The sequence below is a fragment of the Podarcis cretensis genome (assembly GCF_951804945.1).
Source record: "Podarcis cretensis genome assembly, chromosome: 15".
Taxonomy (NCBI): domain Eukaryota; kingdom Metazoa; phylum Chordata; class Lepidosauria; order Squamata; family Lacertidae; genus Podarcis; species Podarcis cretensis.
The window spans coordinates 39,144,928-39,170,904 of NC_137185.1; the positions used below are offsets into that span (position 1 = coordinate 39,144,928).

The window sequence follows — 25,977 nt, forward strand, 5'->3', positions numbered from 1 at the left end:
GCCGCGAGGAGAGCCGGCCTGCCTCGCGCGTCCCAGGCAGCCCCGCCTCGCCTCGCCTCAGCCAGCCTCCTCCTCCTTCGCCGCCGCCGCCGTTGTCCGACAGCTCAGCCGGCCGGCCGGGGAAGCGGCAAGGCGAGGACACGTCGCGGCCTGGGCGCCCGGGGTCAGTGCGAGAGGAAGGCGGCGGCGGGGAGGACGGGCTGGGGCTGCTCGCGACAGGCGAGCCCGGGGCGGAGGGCCGAGCGCGGTGCTTCCCTGAGGCGATTCTCGCCAAGCGGCGGCGGCGGAAGGGGCGGCCAAGGGGATGCTGCTGCTGCTGCCGCCTCCGCCTCCGCTGGACATCATGGAAAAGGAGGGGACTTTCTGACCTCCCTGATGTCAGGAGGAAGAGGGGCGGGTTGGGGGGGCAGATCCGCAGCCTCCCGTGGCTTGTGGAACGATGAGCCCCGTTCGGACGTTCAGCGAATGCGTGTCGGCGAGGGCGGACACTCGCGGTCCGTTCTGCGGTCGCTGCGCCTGATGTCCAGGCGTGTTCGCCGGCAATGGGTAAAAGGGACGGGGATGCCAAATGCCATGAATTCCTGCGGGGAGTGACAGGATGGAGAGGGACGTGTGTGTTTCTGTGGGGCGGGGAGGTCCTCGATGCCCATGGGGTGGCAAGGGAATGGTGTGTGCCTGCACACGCAGATAGACGCAGGTTTACCTGTGCCCTGCACCTGCCGCCCTGCCCAGCCAGCAGTGGTCTGGGGGGAGGGGGCTGCCCAGCGTCCAAATGCCTCTATTTTATTTTTATTTGTGGGAGGGATGGTGTCAGGGGACCATCAAATGGATTGTTTGGGTGTCAAGAAGCTGAAAGACAGCCTGGGTCCTTCCTGTAAGGTGTTCTCAGAGGCTGGGTACCAGGTAGGAGAAACCTTGGTGACAGATACCTTGGTTGCAGATGCGTTAGGAGGTGGCCAGTGCTGCGAAGGTGCTGAGGAGGACAGGGTGGCCTTTAGACTCACAAGGGCAACAGTGGGTTACTGGATCAGGGGGGCAGCAGGGCTTGGAACGTGGCATCCGTAGCGTCAGTAATGGCTGGGAGCAGCTGTGTGCACAACTCATTTTGTAGTGATGGGTATTTATCCAGCCGCTTCTTCTTCCTAAGGGGAATCTGTCACATTTGCTGTTTGTTGCTCGGCACAACCAGTATTATGAAACTGGAAGCATGCGCTGAAATGATTGGTTAAGCTTGTGGCTTTTGTCTTTGGTATCTGGGTGCTTAGTAGTAAATACCCTGTGATTATAAGGAGATGGGGTCACTGCCTGACAGGGACCAAAGTGTTGTTATTTTGCTGACTAAGAATTTGGAGCAGTGTTTGTATGTCTAATTCATACCCTTCTGACAATTTTCTGCAAGGACTAGGATCATTATTCATATTTTTGCTTAGCGTACTGTTTTCGATGCTGAAAGCACCAGTCTAGTTGTCACTGTCCATATGTGCATTGAAACCATTGTCTCTATTGGAGATTTCTGGAGAAATATTTTTGAACAATTGTCTTATGACAGGTTAGTGTTTTGCCATGTGGAGGCAAAACCATCACAAAAAAGGAATATGTGAAGCCATCTATAGTTAGCAACTGCAAGAAGTCAAAATGTCTTAATATTAGCTTATTTAATTATCATTATGCATATCCAAGACTGAAATTTAATGTGTTAGCAAGCGCCTAGGGTCTCTTTAAAGCAATAAAACCTGTTCCCCACCCTGTAGTAGAGTAAAGACCGAGCAGTTAGGATTCTGTGGCTGTAAGTATCTTATTTAAATTATCATTTGGGGGTACATTTTCATGTCAGTTAGGTGGGGATTCCTCCCTGTCTGCGAGGGATGTAGTTTTATATATTTTCATTTGTATTTTGATTCACTTAGCTATTTTCATTCAGTTATAATTTCTCTTCTGGTTCTCAGATGTGGAGGTGTAATTCAAAGGGATGGTAATATGCCTGTCCATGAATTTTAGAATGATGCATTTAAAAATAATTTATAAAACTGCAGAAGGGAAAGTAGTTCTGATGCAGTTGTGGGCTCTTAGATGTTTAGTTAGTGGTCCACTGAATTGCTTTGTGCTGAAGTTGCAGTCCAAATTGTAAGTTTGATTTGGTTTGAGAGGCCTGATGTCAGTGTGGTTGCTGTTGGCTCATTTGTAGCAATTTACAATTTTATCTTGCTTATTTTCTCAGAAACTGTGCTGTCTGGGGTCATTTTTATTCCTACGTAACCTTTTCATTCATTGCTATCAAATAAACTGTAGGCATTTTAAACCATATTCTGTTTCCTGTCTTGTGTTCTTCCAGGCAGTGCAATGTCAGCAGCAGAGCATCAACCGACAGAGCCTTCTCCATTGCCTAATTTAGCCAGCTCATCTGAAGCACTGGAAACAGATGCAGCCAATAAATATGAGGCAGTTTGCCCTCACTGGTTTTATTGCAAGGTAGTAGATTCAAGAGAGAGGTGGATTCCCTTCAGTGGACAAGATTCAGAGAAGTTAGAAAATGCTCATAAATCCAGTAAGTTGAAATGCTGGGGAGGTGGGAGCTATCCTTTAACACTAAGCCTTATTAGTTAGCAATCTTTCCCAGTATCCTCTGTTGCATTAGTGGTGTTCAGAGGTTTCCTACAATATGACTATATCCAATTCTAAGTCATCTTCCCTTGAAAATAATCTCTATAACTGGCGTGGTTGCATGGTTCACTCAAATACTAAATCATCAGGCGACGACTTGAAACTCGGTTTGAAATATGAGTGTTTCCAGCCAGAAACCCATTGTCATGGCCACCCTTATAGTACAATCCTATGTATATCACTACTCTTATATAAGTCCCATTGAGTTCAATGAGATATTCTCCCAATTAATTTAATTAATTTGGTGGCTATTTTGCACCTAAGTTTATAAGAAGAGCCCCACTCGATTAGGCCAAAAATCCCCTAGCCCAGAATTCTGTTTTTTACAGTAGCCAATCAGATACTCCTGGGAAGCCCAGAAAGCAGGGAAGCATAAAAGTCAGAGGTGGCCTTCATAAATTTCCCCAACTCCATATAGTCATTGCCATATGTTGTGGCAGTGCATGCTATAAATTTTGTGTTGTGCAAATATAGGATATTTATTGAAGTTTTCAAGAATAATACAATGTAAAACAAACAAACAAAAAAAAAACCAACAAAAATACAAAAAATAAAAACAACTAAAAACACATAGAATTTCCAATTACTTATTTTCTTTTAACTTATTTTCCAGACCTCCTCATACCTCCCTTTCTTATATTCCAATTCAAATTGTTAGTTCAGCAAATCCTCACCATTAATTTTTACTTATTTCAAAACCTTATTTTCCATATCTCTTAAGCATTACAGCTGGAAACCACTTAATTTCTGTCCAACATCATTCTAACATTCATTAATTGTGTTGTGCAAATAAGTGCTTTTCATTTGTCCATCATAAATCTATTGCCAATCATTTTCATTGGATCTCTCAAAGTTCTTCTGGTATAGGACAAGGAAGAAAGCCAGTGATTTACTAATATAGTGGCTTATTAACTAAGTGACTCTGAAGACTAAGATCTGCAGTATAATTATGAATACCAAGGGATCAGAGGGTGTGTTTCAAAAGCAGGGAATTATAAAAAATGACCTACCTTCTACAATTGTACTTCATTGCGAGTGTTGGTGGCTGGAAGTAAATGTGTGAGAAATGAGTGGAGAAATTTAACTGCAGGTCCCTGGGGAAGGACAGGAAAATATGCTGGACATACAGAATTTATCCACAAATCGTTGTCATTTTGTAATCATTATTTGGTATGCTTTCATAGCTATTTTGTCAACTACAAAGACGACACACTTGCTTTAAAGAATAAAGCTGCAGTCTTCTGAATTCTGCATTAGATACCATATTTTGTAGGAAGCAAACAAAAAGAAAAGGCTACTTATTCTTTTAGAATCTGGTTTTAGCCCTGCTTTTCCTTTTTACAAAGTTCCGTTAATAATGTGTGGCTGTGTAGGTCAGGTGTCCCCTTATCTTGGGTTTAAGTCCTGCTTTATAATAGTCCTTTTATTTTGCAGGCAAGTACTGTGATGAGCTAGTTGTTCCAACAGAGGGGGGAAGATATGATGTACATCTGAAGAAGAGGTTACGCTATGCTGTTTACTGGGAAGAAGATGAATCTGAAGTGAGGCGCTGCACTTGGTTTTACAAGGGAGACAAAGACAACAGATATATCCCATACCCTGAAAGCTTCAGTGAAGAGCTAGAGGTAACCGTAAATTATAACTGCTGCCTCCGGCAGGCACCAGGCATACCTTGATTGTAATGTTTCCATTTTTGGCAAGTCTTTTTGATCTTGGATATGCCAAGTTTTGTAACTTGGCAAAATGACATGGGAGCTCACAGGCCACTATGTGGGAAAACTTACATGTATGATGCCAGTATTTGTAAATTTTCACCTACAAGTCAAATGGCCAAGGTGATGGTGTGTGTGGAGAAAGGCTACCCCCTACTATTCTACATTTCTAATCATCTCTCCCCTCAGTTGATAATAATGTCAGTTACAGCAGATGGCCTAATTTCCTGATGCTGTATTTTGTTTGGCCCCAGATTTATATTGTAAGGACATAGACAAGCATTCTTGGTGACTATTCCCTCATTGCTGCCTCATCATCTCCCAGACAATAAAATACCTACATATTTTGCTTTTTCTCTTAATAATCTCGATTGAGGTGTCCCGTCCCGTTCCCCCAAAGGCATATATTGAGAGGCTAATTAAGACTTTATTGGCTTGGTTCTTCAAACTATAGTTTTGGAACTGATTCTAGTCATTTAATTTTGTACACTGTGCTCTCAGAATAGTAGTCCAGTTAAAGATGAGTAAATATGCATAGGATTGTGCTTTGATAGATTTTTTTTTAAAAAAGACATATATTTAACTCTTTAAAGATCTTCTTCTTCTTCTCAGGACACCTATATGATCTGTGTCACCTTAGATGAGTGGAAAAAGAAACTGGAGTCTCCGACCAGGGAAATCATCATATTGCATAACCCAAAGGTATAGTGAAGCTTAAAAGTTTGCTCTTTGCACCTCTCAAGTATTACAAGCATCGTTTATCTATTTCAGGAAATCAGGAACTTCTGAAAAGAAAAGTTCATTTCTAGAGGGGAGAATAGGTGAAGTGTTATTGCCTGGTCTGTTAGAAAATTGGAGAAAGGAGTTTCTATATTCTACCCATTTTCTGGGTCTTATGGTGTAGACATGCGTGTGGGTTGTTTGAAGGTGTGAGATTGAATTATGTCTGTGGTTGCTGAGTGTGGAGAGTATGATTTGAGGGAGTGTCAAAATGGTAGGCATACGTATATTGGTTTATAATATGTATATGCTGAATTGATGTGTGTGTATTGATCATGAAAAGGTGTGCTTGAGAAGAACCAAATGGAAGGCATTTTTAGCTGTAATTTATGTTGTGCTTATTGTTAGGAATTTAATTGCTTAATTATACGATCGATGGGGATATGATATTTTGCAAATGGGAAGTGGTTTTTCTTTTGTCTAACTGTCAATCATGCTGTTTTAAAATGTAGAATTTATATATTTTTAGTTGGTTTTCATTTGTAATATTTCATTTCCTATGTTTAAAGGGTATTTTGAATAGCTATGTACTGTATTCCACAATGTGGCATTTTCCTTCTATTTTTGTAGCTAATTTTTCTATGTAATGTTTATTTTGATGCTAAAGAAGATGCTCTGCTTATTTCTTAATTGTCTCTGATAGAATGCAGACATTTTCTGGCAATCTTTGTATTTGTCATTGGAAAAAAATGTTTTAATCTATGTTGTAAACCACTTAGAGATTTGCGTAAATATGAGCAGTATATAAAGTTTCCAAATAAATAAAATGGGTCTGCCTCTCCTCCAGCGTTCCTGCATGTCCATATTTGGGAGTTGCATTTAAATTATTACGCACTCTTGAAATTGATTCTCTGATTTGTGGTTTGTTTCTCCTACTTATGTAGTGCTAACATCTTTTATTTCTGTGGTCCTTTAAAGTTGATGGTACATTACCACCCAGTAACAACCACGGATGACTGGGGCGCAAGTCCCACAGAGCAAGGCCGGCCAAGAACTGTGAAGAGAGGAGTGGAAAATATTTCTGCTGAAATTCCTAATGGTGATGACATGCATTTCCCCCCCCCCCCTGCTTATTTTAAACTTACCTGCTTTTCCTTTCTTGATATGATTTTACACAGGGATTGTTCATTAAACAGGATAGACAGATGTGACTAAAATGATTAGAAAACTTCCTGGTACTTCTGCCCTTGCTTCAAACCAAACTATACCCAAACTTGAACATAATTCTTAAAGATGTTATACTACAACTGAAAAGTAAATAGTCATGTTTGTAATATATATATTTTATCTATTTATGATTTTTTATTTTTTAAAAATTAGGGAAGCCAAAGCATAATCAAATATTTGATTTAGCTCAAGTATAGAATCCATAACTTTTCTTTGAAAAATTTAAGCTTTTTTTGGGGACGGGACCAAAACTTACATTTTGAGAGAATGTCACTCCCATTTGAAAATAGTGTCTTGATAAGTATGTAATTTCTATTTATTTCAGGGGAACCTTTGCAGATAGACCATTTGGTTTTTGTTGTTCATGGAATTGGACCTGCATGTGATATTCGGTTCCGGAGTATTGTTCAGTGTGGTAAGTCTGCAGTATAAAAGATACTTGTTGGTTCTGCATCCCAGGAGGTCCACAAAAGATGTGGGTCTGTTGTACAGACAGAGTTATTGTGCTGTCTTATAACCATTTTATTCCATTATATTATATATTATTCCATTATATATTATTTTATTGTATTCCACTTTTCAGAGAGACATTCCCAGGACAGCTTTACAGTTAAAATAGAAGTAGAACAATACAACAGAAACAGTAAAATGAATACAATAAAACAAAAGCAGAGGAATCTAAAACAGCTGATGTCAGAGCCCACTGGTTCAGTGAATATCAGCTTTATGCTAGAGTGTAAGGCTGAATATATCTTTTGTTCATATGATGAGGAAATTAACTGATGACTGTATTTGACTAGAAAGGCAGACTGATTCTGTTTGAGATGGAGAAGCAAGTTGTCCACAAGATCAATTGGCTAATGATTCTAAGGGTTATATGTACACTTAGATCTCACAGAGATTGCCAAGGAGGATATATCCAAACTAAACTAGTACAGTAGTTCCTCCATATTACAGCAGCCTGAGGGGTCGGGGGTTAAAACCTTTCTCTTTTTCTGCTTTCCCAATCTGAATCCCCTTCCTAGCTGCTATTTGACCCACTGATAGGGGGATGTACAAGTACATTATGATATTTGTGTATCTTCCTTCTCCTCGGTCAAATAGCAGCTGTGGGGTGCAGTCCAGATTGGGAAAACAGAGCAGGGGGAATTTATTAAATTCTCCCTCCTTTTCCACCCACTCCGCCCCCCCACAATGGATGTTCCTATTTTGGAATAACGTGGGAGATCTGTTTATCCATATCATATCATTACATCTAGTCAGGCCCTCAGTGTGGGGTGGTTGCTCTGTGCCTTGATGCAGAATTGATTTTTTTTCTTACAGTCAATGACTTCCGCAATGTTTCATTGAGTATGCTGCCTGCACACTTCAAGAACGCTCAGGAGCAGCAACAGATTGGCCGAGTAGAATTCCTCCCAGTGAACTGGCACAGTACTTTACATACTGGAGTAGATGTGTAAGTGTACCAAGAGTGTTCCCAGCAAGCCTGCCAGTCATTGTATGCTGACAGCCTGGAGCTTGCCAAAGTACAAGAGATCTGGAGGGTGGCAACACAAGAACAGGCGTTTTCTGCAGTGACTCCCCAACTGTGGAATGCTCTCCCCATTTATTGTATATATTTAGGTGCCAGGCAAAAACATTCCTCTTCTTCCAGGCCTTTGGCTAATTAAACAATCCATGGCCTTTTAAACTGTTGGGGGTGGTTATTGTTTTTTGTTTGTTACTATGTTATTTATTTTTGTGTTTTTATATTGCAAACCACCCTATAATCCTTGGGTAAAGGGCAGTATAGAGATTTATTAAATAATGATAATACTCCTATTTCCTACAGTGTGTGAGTTGTCATGCCTGGTAATAATGACAAAGCAGTGGAGACAGAATGGGAAGTGCATGTTATGGACTTTGGGCATACCCTAATCCTGTTCAGCGTGTCCAAAAATGGTGTTTTAAGTTTGCTGTTGCTACTTTGCTCTAGAATAGCCTTGCAAATAAGGAATCAGAAAATAGTTGCCCCCTATTCAAATTTTTTACATGCCCAGTGCTGCTCCCACAATCTCCTAGATCAATCTCTGTATTGGCAACGGTTATGGAGGCACTTGCATTTATTTTCAGCGAATGAGTGCCTAATTACAACCCTCCTGTAGTAAATTAGCACCAGAACAAGGGAGTTGTTTGTGACTTTTTGCTTGAAGGATCCAGCAAATCCTCTTTGGTAAACTTTTTGCCAAGTATTTCATCTCCCATTTCTGCTTTAATCCTCTGGAGAAATAGAGCTGATTTCAAAAACCCTGTTCTGCATGGAGGATGGAAGCAAAACACTACATCTTATAATCAGGTCTTGCAATCTGCCTGCCTACCTGTCCCATGCATATGCTTAATCAAGGGTTAATTGGAAAACTGGGCAGCTCCCCAGACTTCTTTGTTTTAGTATTAGACAGCCTATATTGGGAAATATTGCTTCAAAATAGGGATAGGGAGCCCGGGCCTCTCTGACCTTGGAACTCTCTTCGGTTAGAGAACCTTTCTCCAGGCCACACCCCTTACCAGACATGCTTTGCACCATCCATGAGTGCTTATGCTGGCTGTTTGCCGTAAATTGATTGATTCAGTGCTTTTGCCCAGGTGGAATATATTTTTGAACTCTGACAATGCTTCTTGCTTGCCTGGATGGAGGATAGAGAGGGATGTGTAGAAATTAGCCTACTGTACAAAAAGTAAAATTCACACTTGCTGTTCTTCCTACTTTTGCCTCTGACCTTGCCCACAACTAGCTATGAGCTTTGACATAGCTCAGTCTGTAGAGCAGGAGATTCTTAATCTCAGGGTCGTGCGTTCAAGCCCCATGTTGGGCAAAAGATGCCTGCATGGCAAGGGGTTGGACTAGATGACCCTAGTGGTCCCTTCCAACTCTACACTTCTATAGTTCTCCCTGGAAGAATGTGGACCTTGGGCTGGAAAAGGTTCCCTACGCTGCTTTACAATACAGTGATGCAAAGGAAGGTCTTTCAAAGATCCTTTCCCTCTTACTTTCATTGACATTGTGTTTTCTGAGCATTTTAACATCAGGTTAGTTGTAGCCCAATCTTGTGTCCTGGCCAATCCACTGAATTCAATGGGGCTTGCTTCTGAATGAACAAGTGTAGTCACTGGAGTACAGAGTGCAGCATTTGGATTTGTACTTTTCACAGGCAAACTTTATTTTTATCTGGCTTCTAAGATCAGGTGCAGGATAATAAAGCTTCAGTGGAGTCCAACAACATCTGGAAGGCTACATGCCCTTCTCTGTTTTGCTTTCAGAGACTTGGAGAGAATCACCTTGCCAAGCATCAATCGCCTGCGTCATTTCATCAATGACACCATCCTAGATGTTTTCTTCTATAATAGCTCCACCTACTGCCAGACCATTGTGGACACAGTTGCTTCAGAAATGAACCGTATCTACCTGCTCTTCTTGGAGAGGAACCCTGATTTTAAAGGGGGAGTCTCAATAGCAGGTCACAGCTTAGGTATATATACCTTTCTCTTATTTTGATGCATGCAGACATGTTTATTTATTTATTATATTATTATCATCACATCCTTCCTCACAGAGGTGTTGTTACCTGACCAGGTCACCTATTCCTGAACAACGTACGGTGGTACCTCGCAAGACGAAATTAATTTTTCGTCTTGCGATTTTTTTTGTCTTGCGAAGCACGGATTTTGGAAAAGCTTCAAAAATCACCAAAGTCTTCAAAAACCTCAAAAAAGGCTACCACACCACGTGCTATGAGTTGCTCCTCAAAGTCAAGTCGCAACTGCACCCCCTGAATGCACGGTTTTAAGAAAAAGGAAACAAACTTGCAAGACAAAGGAAACAAACTTGCAAGACGTTTTCGTCTTGCGAAGCAAGCCCATAGGGAAATTCGTCTTGCGAAGCAACTCAAAAAACGAAAAACCCTTTCGTCTTGCGAGTTTTTCGTCTTACGAGGCATTCGTCTTGCGAGGTACCACTGTAAAGGTATATGGTCAAAATTCCCTTTCCCCATTTCCTTTTCTAGCACCTTAATTGAATGGAGACATTTGTGTCTTGGAATACAATATGCTTTATATCCTTGTAACCTGTTACAACATTTTTTTTCTGTCCTATAGTTTCATAGTGTAAGGTTTCACTCCCATTTAAAGATAGGTTGGCAATCAAAGCAGCCATTCACAAGCCAGTAACTCAGTTTGTGGCTATTGTGACTAAGTATCAGATTTATCAGCTGTTGGCGGCGTACAGGTTTGGGAAGGCTGAATTAAATTCAAAATCTGTCTCAAATCTGCACCCAGAACTCCAACATTCTATACATGGAAATAAATAAAATGTGAATATATTTCTGTTTAATATCTTTCATTGCAATATCCAACTTCTTTGCTCTTCCACTTTCCAACAACAACAACAACAACAACAACAACAAAGATTTTTAAATGCATCTCTCCCCCCCCCCCCCAATGAGGTCATGGGATTGAGAGGGTTTGTTAGTGCAGAAATCAGACTTCCAGAGCAGCTTCCTCTGGCTTTTATTTCAAATGTTTCAAAACCTTTATCATTTTACAGTCTAAAGTTTAAACTTAAAATGATTAAGAGCAGAGCTGCATGGTATGTTTAGTTCCATGATTATTTTAACAGACTTCTTTTTAAATATAAAATGCATCCGCTGAATGCCAAACATGCCATGCCATAGTGTTGTTGCTGTTTTTAAGTAATGGCTACCATGCATAGGGACGCATGCAAGGGGACGCAGGTGGCGCTGTGGGTTAAAGCCTCAGCGCCTAGGGCTTGCCGATCGAAAGGTCGGCGGTTCGAATCCCTGCGGCGGGGTGCGCTCCCGCTGCTCGGTCCCAGCGCCTGCCAACCTAGCAGTTCGAAAGCACCTCCGGGTGCAAGTAGATAAATAGGGACCGCTTACCAGCGGGAAGGTAAACGGCGTTTCTGTGTGCGGCTCTGGCTCACCAGAGCAGCGATGTCACGCTGGCCACGTGACCCGGAAGTGTCTCAGGACAGCGCTGGCCCCTGGCCTCTTAAGTGAGATGGGCGCACAACCCCAGAGTCTGTCAAGACTGGCCCATACGGGTAGGGGGTACCTTTACCTTTACCTTACCATGCATAGTGTAAGACAATTTTTATTTGGAGCATGATGGGGGAAACAGTACCAGAAGCTCCTAGCTTTCAGAAGTCTCAGTGGAGGAGACTCTTGGAGGTGCTGGGAGTACAATGCTCTAGAAATGTTCTCTCCTCAGCCCTCTTGTTGCTGTTTTTTGGCTTGGCAGATCCTCAGGGGCTACAGAGCCCACCTGCCCTGTGTTACTTACATCAGTACATCAGTCCCAACAAACACAAGCTGTTAGTGCCCAAAGAGGGCAGGGGCTCCTCCTACTTGATAACATCTGACCAACATCTTGCCTCAAGGAATTTAGAAGCTAATAGGAACGCTGAATAAAGCTGCAATAAGCTTAATTTGTTCTTTTTTTGAAGCCTTGTACCTCTCTCTCAATTTTTAACAAGTGTAGCTCCCCTTTTATTCTTCTTTTTGTACTCAAGGTGCAAATATAATGATTTAATGAAGCAAACTACAGCTGCTGAGGTTGCAATTCAAAGGGGAAAGAGAAAAAGACAAAGAGTACTGGCACATGTATTTTCCTCTGGGTGAGAAAAAGCAGCTTGGGGTAGGATTTCTGGTGGTGAAAGGAATACAAAGGCAGTTTTCCCTGTCAGTCTCCTTCTTCCTAATCTCAGCCTCAATAATTGCATTTTATTTATAAAAGGTGGGTGGGGAGTTAAATCACAAGCTTACACACAATAACTAGCTCCATCCTTGAAAGGGATGATGAGACATTTGCAGTGCCCTAGATGTTATATTCATGACCTTTCCGCCAAGACACTGACTGTATTCTTCTCTTAGGATCACTTATATTGTTTGATCTTCTCACGAATCAAAAATGTACATCTGATGGAGAGGAAGATAAAAATGAGGTATGCGTTAGCATGATTCAACTACTTCCTGAGTTTAAAGCTGGCCTTGTAAGTTCTCTGTGTTTGGGGGAATCTTCGTTGCTTTTGTGCAAATTAGCCTGCTACTCTTCAAAGCTCAGCACTCTGTACTTATTCAAAGGCTAGGTGACTCCACAAAAAGTGCCCCTAAGCTCCTGTGTCAGGGCTGGCTGTTTTCCTATTTTGCATGTTTCTCAGAAAATGTCTACAGTCTAGCCTGAGATGGCAAGCCTGGTGCCTCCAGATGTTTTGAACTAGAACTCTCATCAACAATGAATGGGGCAATGAGTTGAAGTCCAACAACATCTGGAGGGTCACAGGTTCCAAATCCTTGGTAAAGCCAGAGCTAAGGACTTTTAAGATATTGATTTTAATAAAGGAGGATTACGTATGTGTTTGCTCTTTTACAGCAGGTAAGTTAATACTATATCTTACGTTAATACTATATCTTACCTTTGATAATACTATATCTTACGATGAAGGGAGTATATAAATCTAAGAAATAAATAAACAAATAATAAAATATAACATTTATAACAATAATAAAAGAAATGTAAACACTGTGATACAATCAGTACTCTAGCAATATAGTCCACTAGCTATATATTGGTAACTATCCTGTCTTAAGTGTTTTATCAATGCAAGTCAAAAGCTGTACAGAAGTGGTATCTATTTTAACAGGAGTCACAAATATCAGCAACCAGCCAAGAAGGCATTGGATCTGTGACAGACATTTTGACGGAGCTTGAGCTTTCTGAATATTGCTCTGTATTCGAGAAGGAAAATGTGGACAGAGAAGCACTGGTAAATATAGAACTTTTGCATTACTTGCTTTGCTCCTGTATGCCTGTTTCTTCAGCTTCTAGGCTCCTACAGTAAGATCAATAATGGTAGTTTGTGGGGGCATGGGGAGGGAACAAATCCATTCAGGTCTTTGTTCGGATTTCTTGTGAAAGCGGCTTGCAAGGAGTGGTCACAAGACAACTGCGTTCAAGTGTGGTATCAGCAGCAAAACTAACCCTGTGTCCAGATGGTGCCAGGATTATTCAGGAAGCATTTCCTGCCCTCATTCTTGATCTTCTCTGGTGTAGCCTTCTGACAACTAGACAGCAGGTCCCACTGAAGACCTCTGAAGCTACAGAGTGGGCTGAGCAACTAGAACTTGCTCAATCTGTGAAGGAGACAGCTACTTGACAACAGTGTTACCAAGACAGAGCTAAGTTGCTGCACAAGTCTTATCGATTGTTAGTGGTGGAAGAATATTTGCATGAAGAGTTTCTGAGGCTACATTTACCAGTATTGCTGTATTTTTAATAAGGGTGACCTGACCATATTCAACCCTCTGTGTTTCTCAAAGGATAGCACTGAAACACAAGTTACTAAAGTCCAAGGGTTCTTTTCATTTAAGTCACTATCTATTGAAGAACCACAGCTCATATATGTGTGTGTGATTCTTCTTGTAACAGGCCTTGTGCACAGAAAAGGAACTTAAAGACATGGGAATTCCCCTGGGACCCAGAATGAAAATTCTGCATTATTTAAGGAACAAAAGCAACAACCAGGTATGCTTGGGGTGATTGTTCAAGTGATTTAAATCCATACCTCCAGCGTTAGGGATTGGAAAAATGCAGAATGCTTTGATTCTCCTTGTACTATAATTTTGTGGATATTGGTAATATGTATTGACTTGAACCAAATGGAACATCCAGCCTTTTGCTTTCTCCCCACCAACACTTTTGGCAATCGTATCTTCTCTCTCCCCCTTCTGTCTGTCTATTCTACTCTAGTTCGTTAGCAGGCAGGCAGCTCCAGTGCAAGGACATTTCATAATCTCTGGGGTAGGATTGGGCAGACCAGCCCTATCAAGTTCTATTCCTCTTTCGCTTGGTTCCCTCCAAGCTGTCATTCGGTCCTCTTTCTTCATAAATATGTGGGTGTTTAATTCTGCACACACACACATTTTTTTCCTTTTACTTTCATTTCTGCCAGGTGATCTGAGCAGGCTGCCTTTTACATATATTTCCTGCTTTAAACTTAAAATCTTGGAATGGTCAGGAAGCACAACTGGTTGAAAACAGCTGCAGATGGCTCTGCATTGACCTGCCATTGTTCTCAGGGGGGCATGAGTTTGTATACATACTTAAGTTGGGCAATACATCTCTCTGTGTCCCCCCCCTTTTTTTTCTTTATTGGAGAGTAAGTGGAAATTGAGAAATTTCTGACACCTTATGCGTACATACTTTAGGATGTAGAGGGGGCTAAGTTTTGCTGGTTTTATTTCTGTTTTGGACTACCACTTTGGAAGGGAGACAGTTTTTCTTCATGTGTGTGCTACTATCTGATGTACCTTGGGACAGACTACATGTTATACAAACAAGCATGCAAGAAATCCCAGTGTCCCCTCCCCCTTTTGATTTCTCAAATGAAAAGCTGCTAGGAGGCCAAACTTTGAAGTGAGTGGTAAGATGTGCTTAATATTTCCCTGTCTGCTTTGTTTTCCTTTAAAAATTGTCTCTGCCTCCAGTAGCTTTTCCAGATGAGATGTTTATATTGGGAAATAGCATAGAAATTGGTAGAACTAAGGTAGAGACATTTGCATTTGTTACTATTGTATTTTTAAATTAGAGATTGATCTTAAGTGCATGTTTGTGTGGAAACTGACCCAAGCCTTTGAATGTCATGGGCAAAAAGTAAATAATACAATTACTTGAGCAACCAGCGACATTGGCAAATGCATATTGTTTATACTGTAGAAATGCTAAATGGTGATTATTGTGCAACACTGAAACCTTTTTGCAAAGTGAACCTTCTGCTCTTGCAGTAGCCTAGTGGGTTGGGCAGTTGTGCCAGCAGTGTGCTTGAAAGGAATGCTACAGGAGATGGCTGTCTGATTTTTGTTGCAGAATTCTAAAGGGCAGACACCTGCAGCTGCTGGGGAAGGTGGAAATGTCAAGCAGGAGGTACCTGTAAAGCCTACAAATGCAGAGACAAGTTGCCGGCGTCTGGATGTTGTGACAGGGCAGGTAACCCCCACCTCCCACACAGCTCTGTGCCAGCCTCAATTTAAGAGCATAATAAATGAACAGATGACCTCTTGCGCTTTGAGTGACTCTTGAACTGTTTTAAGAAAGTATTACTTAAGTTCCCCAAGTCCCGGCCAAGTTTGTTTTGGATTTACCTGGCGCAGTCTCACAGCTAGGTTGGGAAAACTTATATTATTATCTTATATTATGTCAACAAGCATACCCAGTTGACATTGTGTGCTTAGTCTTTCAAAAAAGCTTATTTCAAAGTACCTTGTGAAAGCTTAGCAGTCATGGAATAAAAGGAGAGGTCCTCTTAGGGATTAGGAAACTGGTTCAAAAACAGGCAAAGGGTAGAAATAAATGAATAATTCTCCCAACGGAGGGTTGGTGATGATGAAACCCTTCACTAGCTGGTTCCTAGGTGGATTGCCACAGTTTAAAATTTAGAAATAAAAGCTGTTAAATCACTGCCACAGGTATATGGTGGGTTCAGTGTAAAAGGTGGTACTGTATGTGGAAAGTGGAATCTTCCAAGGATTAGTATTAGGCGCTGTGGTTGTTAACTTGCTCATAAGTGATTTAGAGTTAGGGCAGAGCCATGAGGTAGCCTGGTTTGCTGGAGATAACAAATGGTTCAGGGTGTTTAAAACAAAAAGTAATTAGGATGAGTTTGTCTCCCTCAATATATACAGTACTAGAACTTGGATGACACTGAATGTTGGAAGATTCAGAACAGATAGAAGAAAGTGCCGTATTTTTCTGTGTATAACACGCCCCCATGTATAAGATGACCCCCTATTTTTTGGGACCGCAACAATCATCAGCAGGCCTTGCCACAGCAACCAATCACATGTCCAATCATCACTGCAAATCTCCTCCTGGTTGCTGCCACCAGTCACCCATCCCCCCCCCCGATATCCGTGTATAAGATGACCCACAATTTTTCACAGTTATTTATAAAGAAAAAATATCGTCTTATACACATAAAAACACGGTACTTCTTCACATAGTTAATCTATGGAATTTGCTCCCACAAGAGGTAGTGAGGACCACCAATTTGGTTGGTTTTGAAAGAGAATTAGACACATTCATGGATGGCTATATTCCACCTCCCTTTTTGGAGGCTGTATGCCTCTGGATACCATGTGCTGAGAATCGTGGGGAGGGCACTGTGGCACTCAGGTCCTGCTTGCAAGCTTCCCATAGACATCTGGTTTGCTACGGTGAGAACAGGATGCTGGACTCAATGGGCCTTCTGCAGTAGAAGTCTTCTTATATTCTCCTTCAGTATCTTGGTTTGAGGCTTTCAGTACTGGTGATTTAATAAGTTTTATGCTTCTGAGTCTTTAAACATCCCAAATGATAACTCAGGTTCTCAGTCTCTCAAATATTTGCCTATCCCAGATAATATGTAACCTAGAGAACTACAGTATCTGAAGCTTCCTGAGCCAGTTAATATCTGAAGCTTAAATTGTTTAAGCTTGGAGAAGAGATTGCCTGAGAAGCCACTCAGAGGTCATTAGAAGGAGAGTAAAATAAAAATCATAATGTCCTACAGCAGTGAGTTTCATAGGTCAGCTGTGTGTCATGTGCAGGGAGGGATTGCTTGTTTCACAATTGCTTTGTGCTTAATTTCAAATAATACACTCTCATAAATTTGCCGCATGAAGTTTATTTCCCACAAAAACAATATGTTGTATTTAAACTCCATTAGGTCTCGGCAAACTATCCTCAGCTAATCTACAAACCAGAGATCTTCTTTGCCTTTGGCTCCCCTATTGGGATGTTTCTCACTGTGCGAGGGGTGAAAAGGATCGATCCGAACTACAGCCTGCCTACCTGCAAAGGCTTCTTCAATGTATTCCATCCTGTATGTATGAGCAGCAATGTCTTGTTCTCCCCCCCCCCCCCAGAGGGTCAAATTATTGGGTGACGTCCCAAGTTATTCACACATCTATTTTTGTGGAATCTCTATAAGTTTCATAATGACTAAATTAGGTCTCATTAATTCCAATGAGGCTTAAGCGCAATTAACTTGGTCTGATTCCAACTCAAGATATTTAGATACCCTGCAGTGGCTTTACTGCATAATGTGGAATGTGAACTTAAATGTGGAATGCACTGCTGTCATGGGATCCACAAAGCTTCCATTAAAGGCGGGAATCTGGAACTGGTTGCTCCTTTCATCATCTCTGATCATTGGCCATGCAACATCTGGAAGGCCACATGTTTCCAACCCAATTTAAGTGGATTGTAATTGGAAAATATGCTGGGACTTGGCATTAAGTGTAGTATATAAATTATAAATGAAAACAGAAGAAAACAAAACCACTAACAGATACATACCAGTTCTGTGCCCAGTTAAAGGTTAGGTAAAGGGACCCCTGACAGTTAAGTCTAGTTGCGAACAACTCTGGGGTTGCAGTGCTCATCTCGCTTTACAGGCTGAGGGAGCCGGCGTTTGTTCGCTCCGCAGACAGTTTTTCCGGGTCATGTGGCCAGCATGACTCAGCCGCTTCTGGTGCAGCAGAACACCGACACCAGAGCAGCACATGGAAATGCCGTTTACCTTCCCGCCAGAGTGGTACCTATTAATCTACTTGCACTTTTTGGGGTGCTTTTGAACTGCTAGGTTGGCAGGAGCTGGGACCGAGCAACAGGAGCTCACCCCATCGCGGGGATTCAAACTGCTGACCTCTTGATTGGCAAGCCCAAGGCTCAGTGGTTTAGACCACAGCTCCACCCGCGTCCCTACTGTTCCCGGTTAAATACCAAGTATTCATTCATTGAAAATAACATAAAGTGTGACCATTTTGGACAATTTTGCCTGAAGTTGATTTTTATTTCATTATTTTAAGTATCATGATAAGTGAATTTAGGAATCCTTCATCCTTCTAGGTACTCAGTGTAGCAGCAGCAAAGGTTGGGCAGGATGGCATCACTCGAAATCCCATCTTCTTTGCTAGGAGACCAGTCCTCTTGCAGACCAGATACTGATGCTGCACCAGAGGGACAGAACTGGGATTCTCTTGGTGTACTTACTGTGCTATCCAACAGTCTGTTGTACGGGGGACATGCTGAAGCTGCCTTGTCAGCAGCAATTCAGGATTTCATGGATGCGAGGACAGCTCTGTAGTTTTTCCAGTACATTGCTGGCCTAGGAGCCGTCTAGGAGTAGAGGGGCTTTCTATAAGCTTTTAGGTGGGGTGTAAATGTGAGAAAAATAAATAAATAACCCATTTGTCATGTCCCATCTCTGTTTTTGGACTACAACCCCCATCGTCCCTAGCTAACAGGACCAGTGGTGAGGGATGATGGGACTTGTAGTCCTAAAATAGCTGGAGGGCCAAGTTTGGCCATCACTGTCCTAACCAAAGATACACCAGAAAGCAATTGAACTTGGAAGAAGGTCTTGGCAGGCAGGTTCAAGCCAAGAATGGGGTCCTTCAGAAATCCTAGTCCTGAACCTTTTAGGGTTAATATGCTGCTGCTAGATATTATTTTTTAATGCAATGTGATTTATATATTGCCACTGGTTTTGCTAATATATTTTAAGAATTGTTTTGAATTTAATCGTTATATTGTTTTTAGAATTGTTTATAAGCCACCTTAGTGGTCATTTGGAACCAAAAGGTTGGATAGGAGATGTTATATATAAATTAAAATGAAGTGTCTCTGCTTGTTTTCTTCTGCAGTTTGATCCAGTAGCATACAGAATTGAGCCCATGATTGTCCCTGATGTGGAGTTTGATCCGATGCTGCTCCCTCACCACAAGGGGAGGAAGAGAATGCACTTAGGTAAAACAGAGAATCTTCCTTCTGCTTGCATCGCCAAAAAAACCTCCTTATATTTCTGGCTAGTGACTGAACACAAGACATACAGATTGTCTTCTGCTCCCCTTGGGGAAATCATAACACCTGTCCTGATTCTGAGAAGAATCCAGAGAGACTCAAGTTTCATTTAGAAAGTTGTGTGCTAGCCCTTCATGATTAAAAAGCAACTATCAACCTGATTAAATAACAAATCCCCAGCCCATACAGGGAAATGTTTTATTTTTAAAAATAACAATATCTAAATAGCTCAGTTAAAGAAATTATTTTCTGGAATTATTGAAGGTTATTTTGTGGAATGTGGAAACTAATCAAGTATTATATACCTGGAGACATTCAAGAGTTGGGACTAAAAAATATTTTATTGTCTAGCAGACTTGATAAATTATTTATAATTATACTAACTCAGATCAAGTGGGATTTGTAACAAAATAATAAATTTTAGACCTAATTAGAAATGTTTTGAATGTTCTTTCCTATAGGAAATTGAACAAAATGAAACACCAATTACCATTTTGACACTTAAAACATTCAAAGCTTTTGATAACTTAGGAGAGAATTTTGTAACTGAGCTTATGCAATTAGGTACCAAAACTGAAGATGCTCTTTCTGCAATTTATCTACATATGCTACAATTCACATGCTACAATTCAGACTAATAATTATGACTCATTACATGCTACCAGGGACAAAACAAGAGTTAGGTGCCAAGTTCCCATATCACATTTTGCCTCCCAAAGTTGCTCTTCAGATATTTCTACTTTCTCAGAATGTTAGCCACAATCCTCTGGCAACCTCAACAAGCGATACAAATGATTCTTGAAATAATGTTTTCACTTGTGTACAAAGATGAATTATTCCAGCCACCCATCTTCTGGAAATAAAACAATATGTGAGAAATAATCCAGGGAAACAAGAGAATTGGAGAAAAGTTGAGGAAAGTTCCAGTGGGGCAGGGAGGAAGGGGCAAGAGAGAGATGGTGGAATTGTGAGAATCAAGGATAGGATTGAAGACACGGGAGAAGAAAAATAAGAGGGTGTTAGGAACTGAATAAGAGGGTGTTAGGTGCTGAAGCTATGAGGATAAGCCACAAGGGGTCCACGGGTAAGAGAGATGTATCCTGACCTGTTGATGACATATTTTTAATTGCACGCTTTCAGAACAGGCTGGTTTTTTAATTGTAAGGCTGTTTTTACCTTCTCCTTTTCAGAACTGAAGGAAGGCCTCACGCGAATGAGCATGGACCTCAAAAACAATTTACTGGGCTCCTTGAGAACAGCTTGGCAGTCATTCACCAGGACTTCACTTCCAGCTGTGGAGGCAGGAGCCACTGGAGATACGGAACAAGTATTGGAAGCTGAAGCCAGTTCAGAGAAACAGACTGGTGAGCAGGGGCTTAATTGTAGTTTGTAAACGGAAGAACAAGGTGCAGAAGCCAGCAGAACCCAGCCATTCTTCCTGTTGCAACCAAGGGAAAATGTTGCCTGTTGCTCTGCACAAGTCCTTGCAAGATGCTTCCATTGATGCATTTATACAAGTTCTGTTCTGCCCTTCATTGTCAAGTGATCTTAAGCTGGCTAAAGCAAATATCTGTACTGCCCTGCCCAGATATACAGTAAAAACAATTGTATACATAAGCATTCAATAAAAGTATGTGACATAAAAGTGAACAACATAAAACGGAATGAAAAGCAGTTCATGAACTCACTTAACCTGCTCCTATTCAGTGTTAAAATAAGTAACCTCAATCATGTCCGACTCCGCCCCCACCAGGTGGCTAGTGATGAGTCTTTAATTGGCACTGGAAGCTAAGCAATGTCACCCCCAGTTGTATATTAAGGAGAAGGATGTTCCATAGCTGGGGTTCCACCTCTGAGAAGGCCTTGTCTTGAGCCAAAGAGCTACAGACTACAGGCTTCACACAGAGATGACATGACCAGTACATCCCCAACAGATTTTAATTCCTTGGCAGGGTAGGGAGAGATGCTCCTTCAGTTAACTGGGTTCAGCATCCCATACATCAGCACTAAAACCTTGTATTTGGCTTGGTAGCATATAGGCAGTCAGCACAGACTCTTCACAACCCATGTTATATTCTTCTAGCTGGCTGAGTCAGTCCAAACTGGCAGCAGCCTTGTGTACTAGCTGCAACTTCTCAACTGTTTTTAAGGACAGCCCTACGTACAGCACATTAAAGGCAACATAAATGATGTTCCTGGGTTTCATCCACATTCAAGCACTGACCTGACCTGAACTTTCTCAGCTCTCTGCAAGATGGTGGTCTCTTACTCCTTAGACTCTCAACCATGTGAGAGTTTTGAATAATTTTGTCAATTAACTTAGGTATCCTTTGGCCAGATACTGACAACTTTTGCTCCCTTTGAATTTGTGCTCTGTAATCTCTGGGCCTGCACATGGACTGGTGTAACTCTCTTGCCAAAATGTCAAATTATTTTGTTTTGTTTTGGCAGCAGTCACCCCTTGTTTTCAGTTGCCTATGGAGATGCTTGCAAAGGTGTCTGCATCTAGTGTGTGACAGACCATCTTACTCCTCCTTAGGCGGGAAACATGACTTGCAATACCTGTTAGCATTGGACAGTCATGCCTTCACCAACCCAGCCTGGTAACCAGTTTTAGCTGTGTATATTAATGCTGTCTTTCTTTGTTAAACAATTCAGACAGGAAACCTGAGGAACCAACCACACCAGTGAAAGAAGAGTCTGCCCCAGTTAACGTGGGTATGCTCAATGGTGGCCACCGTATTGACTATGTGCTTCAAGAGAAGCCAATCGAAAGCTTTAATGAGTACCTGTTTGCACTGCAAGGCCATCTCTGCTACTGGTAAACAATTTTTTTAAAAAATGTATCTTTAAATTAATTAGCAATTTCCCTCATCTTCCAAGAAGCACAGAGCGATATATATGTTCTCCCTTATTGCGGCAAGATCTACCAATAGGCAGAACAAGGCTCTCTGAAGACTTTCCAGTAGGCGCCAGACAAGGGGTTTCCACCACTTTCAGCCAAGGAGGTGGGGTGGGACAGTCTTATAACTTTCCAACCACTTTCAGGAGTGATAACTTCTGGGAGGACATAGGAAACTGACAAGAGTAATGCAAACATCCTTATTATTGTCCTGAACACTTCATTCAAAGTTGTGTTTTCAACAATCATAACTATAGCTGTGGGATGAGATGATTGTGTGTGTGTTAAGTGTTAGGACTGTCCTTTTTCCTGGTGCCTAAGTAAATCTGCCACTTGGGCACACTTGCTCTATATGTAGTTCTAATAAGTAATTCATTGTATAAATATTTAACTTCCAGGGAGTCAGAGGACACAGTGCTGTTGCTGCTGAAAGAGATTTACCAAACAATGGGCATCGGCATGGACCAGCCCCTTCCATAAAGCCAGATTAACCAGCTGCACCAAATGTAAGTTGCCCTGTCTTTCTACTCATCACCCAGTTGGGAAAAGTGCAAAAAACTATTTTGGCTGTGGTGCGTGCACTCAACTCACAATGAATGCTGTTTGCAGATTTTGTGGGTTGTTGGTAGTGCTTCAAAAACCTACCAAGCCGGTTTGGCCAAGCATGACCCTAGGATTCAAGAAATGAATGTGTAAGCCACAAATTAATATGTATTTCTCATACCACCTTCAGCGTTCTTGTTTGTCCACAGCTAAAGTGGCTCAGAGTCAAATAGTCGTGAAGGAACAGTAACAGCCTTAATTCCACAATCCTAAACAATACAGTGAAGTAATGGTTAATTCATTACAGTGAATCAAAATCTTTTTGATTGCAGCAAACTTTATTTTCATCATACTGTACTGATGTTTAGCTGGTGTAGGGGCATGTCTATGTAATGGTAGTTTTCTGTTTTAGCGGGGTGCACCCATTATCATCCAAGAAACATGGTGGGAATAGCAGTGGCTGTCTTGAGTTGTCCTCAGAATATAACATGATTGAGTGAAATCTCTTTTTCCATTGATAGTACAGGGCAGAAAGAGGCACTCTCCTTTCTCCAGACCTATTTCCTGTTTTTCTGATTGCTTACTGTTTGTGAAAGAAGCGTAGACAACTGCCACATAACCTCCTCCCAAATGAATATACTTTGTTTAAACAATGCAAATTTAATATTTTAATGTTTTAGCCAAAAGTCACTAAAACAATTCATTATCTTTTGTTTTTCCATTTTTTTGGAGTCTAAGTTACACTGTTGAATGCTACTGTATTTTTCAGAGATTTCTCATAGAGCTACACAATGCATTCAGTACTATCCTTTTCCTAATTGTCACTTATGTTGACACTTAAATTTTGTTTACCCAGTGTTTGCAGCTTTGAAATAGCCATAACGTAGCTCCCATCCCTCTTTGATTTCTGCATCCATCCATCCATCCATCCATCCAGCACTGGCCTAGCTAATCTTTACCTGTTGCTTCTTTAGATTTGCTCCATGTTGAAAACTCATCAAGGCTCCTGTCCACCTTCCTGTTGTCTCCTCTGTTGCTGCTGTGCCCAGCATGCTTCACCCCACTGCCTGGAGATCTGGAGGACTCACCACCCAAGTCTTATTCCGTGAGAAGTGCAGCAAGCACTTTGACTCTCTGGGCTGTGTCCTCTGGCTAGAGGCTAGCGTGTGTCAAGTTGCAATACCACCCGCATCAGGTCTATTGGTGCACTAGGCGGGGCCAGGAATTGGTGCTAGAACTTCACACCTCCTCTTGAGCTGGAAAGCCATGATACAGGACGTTGATACCAAACTGGAGAGATTTCACACTTTGCTGAGTAAAGCTGTGAGGAATGTGGGCATACGGAAATGCTTGTTTTGTGGCTGCACTGGACACCCAGCACCAGACGTTTTTGTTTTGAGTAGATTTTTGTTCCTTCAAACCTTATTGCTGCTGCTTTGCCCAACAGGTGGAGCTACAGACCAAAGCAAAAAGGCCAGTTCCTGTCCCTACCATAGCAAGCGCTGTTGTGCTGGTAATTCCCATGTATCGTCCTGTACCAACCTTGCTACAACAGGAAAAGCACATAGGCACTCACTTAGGAATAAACTAGACAGGTGCTTGGAAAAACCCTGTAAGTATGTATCTGGCGCAGGTGACTCCTCAGATTCTGAAATTGTCTCTGTTGTCTGCTTAGTGTAGTTCTTATCCAAACAGCTTTAGCATACTGGAGAAGCTCCATTTCATTTGTATCTTTGCTGTCCATGCTGTGTTAAGAGCTGCAATGATCCAGCAGCTATGCAATAAGGAAGAGAGCCTGGGCTGTTGGCTGGCTCTTCCCCTGAGCTAGGTTCAATAAGAATAGGATGCCCTACTACGAGTGTTTGGAAAGGATTATGCATCGCAAAGATGGTGTCTGTGACTGAACATCCACTCACTTTACAGCTAATTCTGATCTCATTTGTCAGCGGGTGAGTGGGATAAGTCTGGGTCAAGGGGAATCATGTTTCCCAACCCTTTAAACCTATACCTACTTACCAAGAGATCCTGGTGGTGAATTAAAACTATGCCTGTGCCCATTTAGTAGATTGTGTTTTAAAACAGAGTAGCAGTAGCTCTGCACCTGCACTTTTCACACAGGAGATCATATTTTTTTCCTGACAAAACATAGGAAGGTGGTTGGCCAACTGCTCACCAAGTTGATATGCCGTGCTATATATTGAATACAGGAGGCCACTAATATATTTACTCACCTCCATTTTCTCCTTGCTACCAGTTCTTCAAGTCCTGTAGTAAGCAAGGAGAAAGGCGATTTCTGCTTCACTTGCCCTTGAAGGTTGAGTAAGGAAAGAAACAGTGCTGTTTCTCTAAGCTGAATGTACTGCTGGTGGTGGGTGGCCCACACTAGAGGGCAAGGGGAATTTACTTGCTGCTGGAAAAAAATCAGGGGAGTCCAGATGCAGCAGGGGCTCACTTCACCTGTGTCTCAGCATGGCCTCGGAGGATTTGCTCATATTTTCAGAGAGCCCCTTCTACAAAGGCAACCGCAAACAATGTGTCGTGCTATTATTCTCTCTGTATTGTGTATCAAAACTCTTTGTCAGTATTCAGTTTGGTTATTCATCCTATGTATTTGCACTATTTGTTTCTGCATTGTTCATCATCTCATCCATTTGTGCTGCAGCTGAGAGCTCATCCACTCTTCACCTTTTGCCCTGTGCTTCCTAGGTACAGGTCCAAGCTCCCAAGCCCACCCCCACCACTGCTTTCCCCAGGAAAACCCACAAACAGCAGTTCGGGTTTTCTGCGAAATTGTTTTCAGTGGTAAAGAGCAGGTTTTCATAGGGAAAGTGTTGGGGCCAACAACAACAAAAGCACACTTTGGAGCTTTAAAGCATAGACCTCTGCCTAGAAATACAACACAAAAGGAAGTCTGGGTGAACCCTGAGTGATGCTATTTGACACAACCAAGTTCTGGATTACAATCTCTAGCAGCAGTTATAGGAAGAGTCCAGCCTCGGTCAATCAATTCCCAAACAGCTGTTGAAGTTTACGCACTTTGTAAAATATGTCTATTTTAAAAGTTATTTAATTTTTTTTCCAGTAAATATTTGACTTTGGTGCATTTATTGGCCTCTGTAAGGAGAACCTTGGAAGTCTGAGTGGCCTAAGGACACTTTATTGTGTCCCAATATAGGAACCCAAACAAGGTTGGAAAAAAGCAGTGAAGATGCTTTTCTCGTGTAATTAGAGAATGGCCACAAGTGATTAGCCAAATACCTGACTTCTGTCATTCTGTGCACTGTGACAGAAATCAGCAATTCATCCAGCAATTGTCAACTT

The 25,977-nt window shown here is 41.7% G+C and overlaps 1 protein-coding gene across 2 annotated transcripts; it reads left to right on the forward strand.

The window, feature by feature from the left end:
* The first annotated feature begins 58 nt into the window (after window positions 1-58).
* Window positions 59-25,759, forward strand: DDHD2 (DDHD domain containing 2). Of its 2 annotated transcripts, none has more exons than XM_079955038.1 (18): window positions 59-163; window positions 2,333-2,545; window positions 4,096-4,286; window positions 4,986-5,075; window positions 6,072-6,192; window positions 6,646-6,735; window positions 7,644-7,776; window positions 9,618-9,826; window positions 12,245-12,315; window positions 13,015-13,137; window positions 13,800-13,895; window positions 15,237-15,356; window positions 17,074-17,229; window positions 19,055-19,157; window positions 20,402-20,575; window positions 21,870-22,032; window positions 22,512-22,619; window positions 23,631-25,759. In XM_079955038.1, exons 2-17 carry the CDS (start codon window positions 2,341-2,343, stop codon window positions 22,591-22,593), a joined length of 2,127 nt encoding a protein of 708 aa, XP_079811164.1. In that variant the 5' UTR covers window positions 59-163; window positions 2,333-2,340; the 3' UTR covers window positions 22,594-22,619; window positions 23,631-25,759. The 2 variants fall into 2 exon arrangements, with proteins under 2 accessions (XP_079811164.1, XP_079811163.1); XM_079955037.1 differs by lacking the exon at window positions 59-163 and adding an exon at window positions 405-546.
* Window positions 25,760-25,977: the final 218 nt, after the last annotated feature.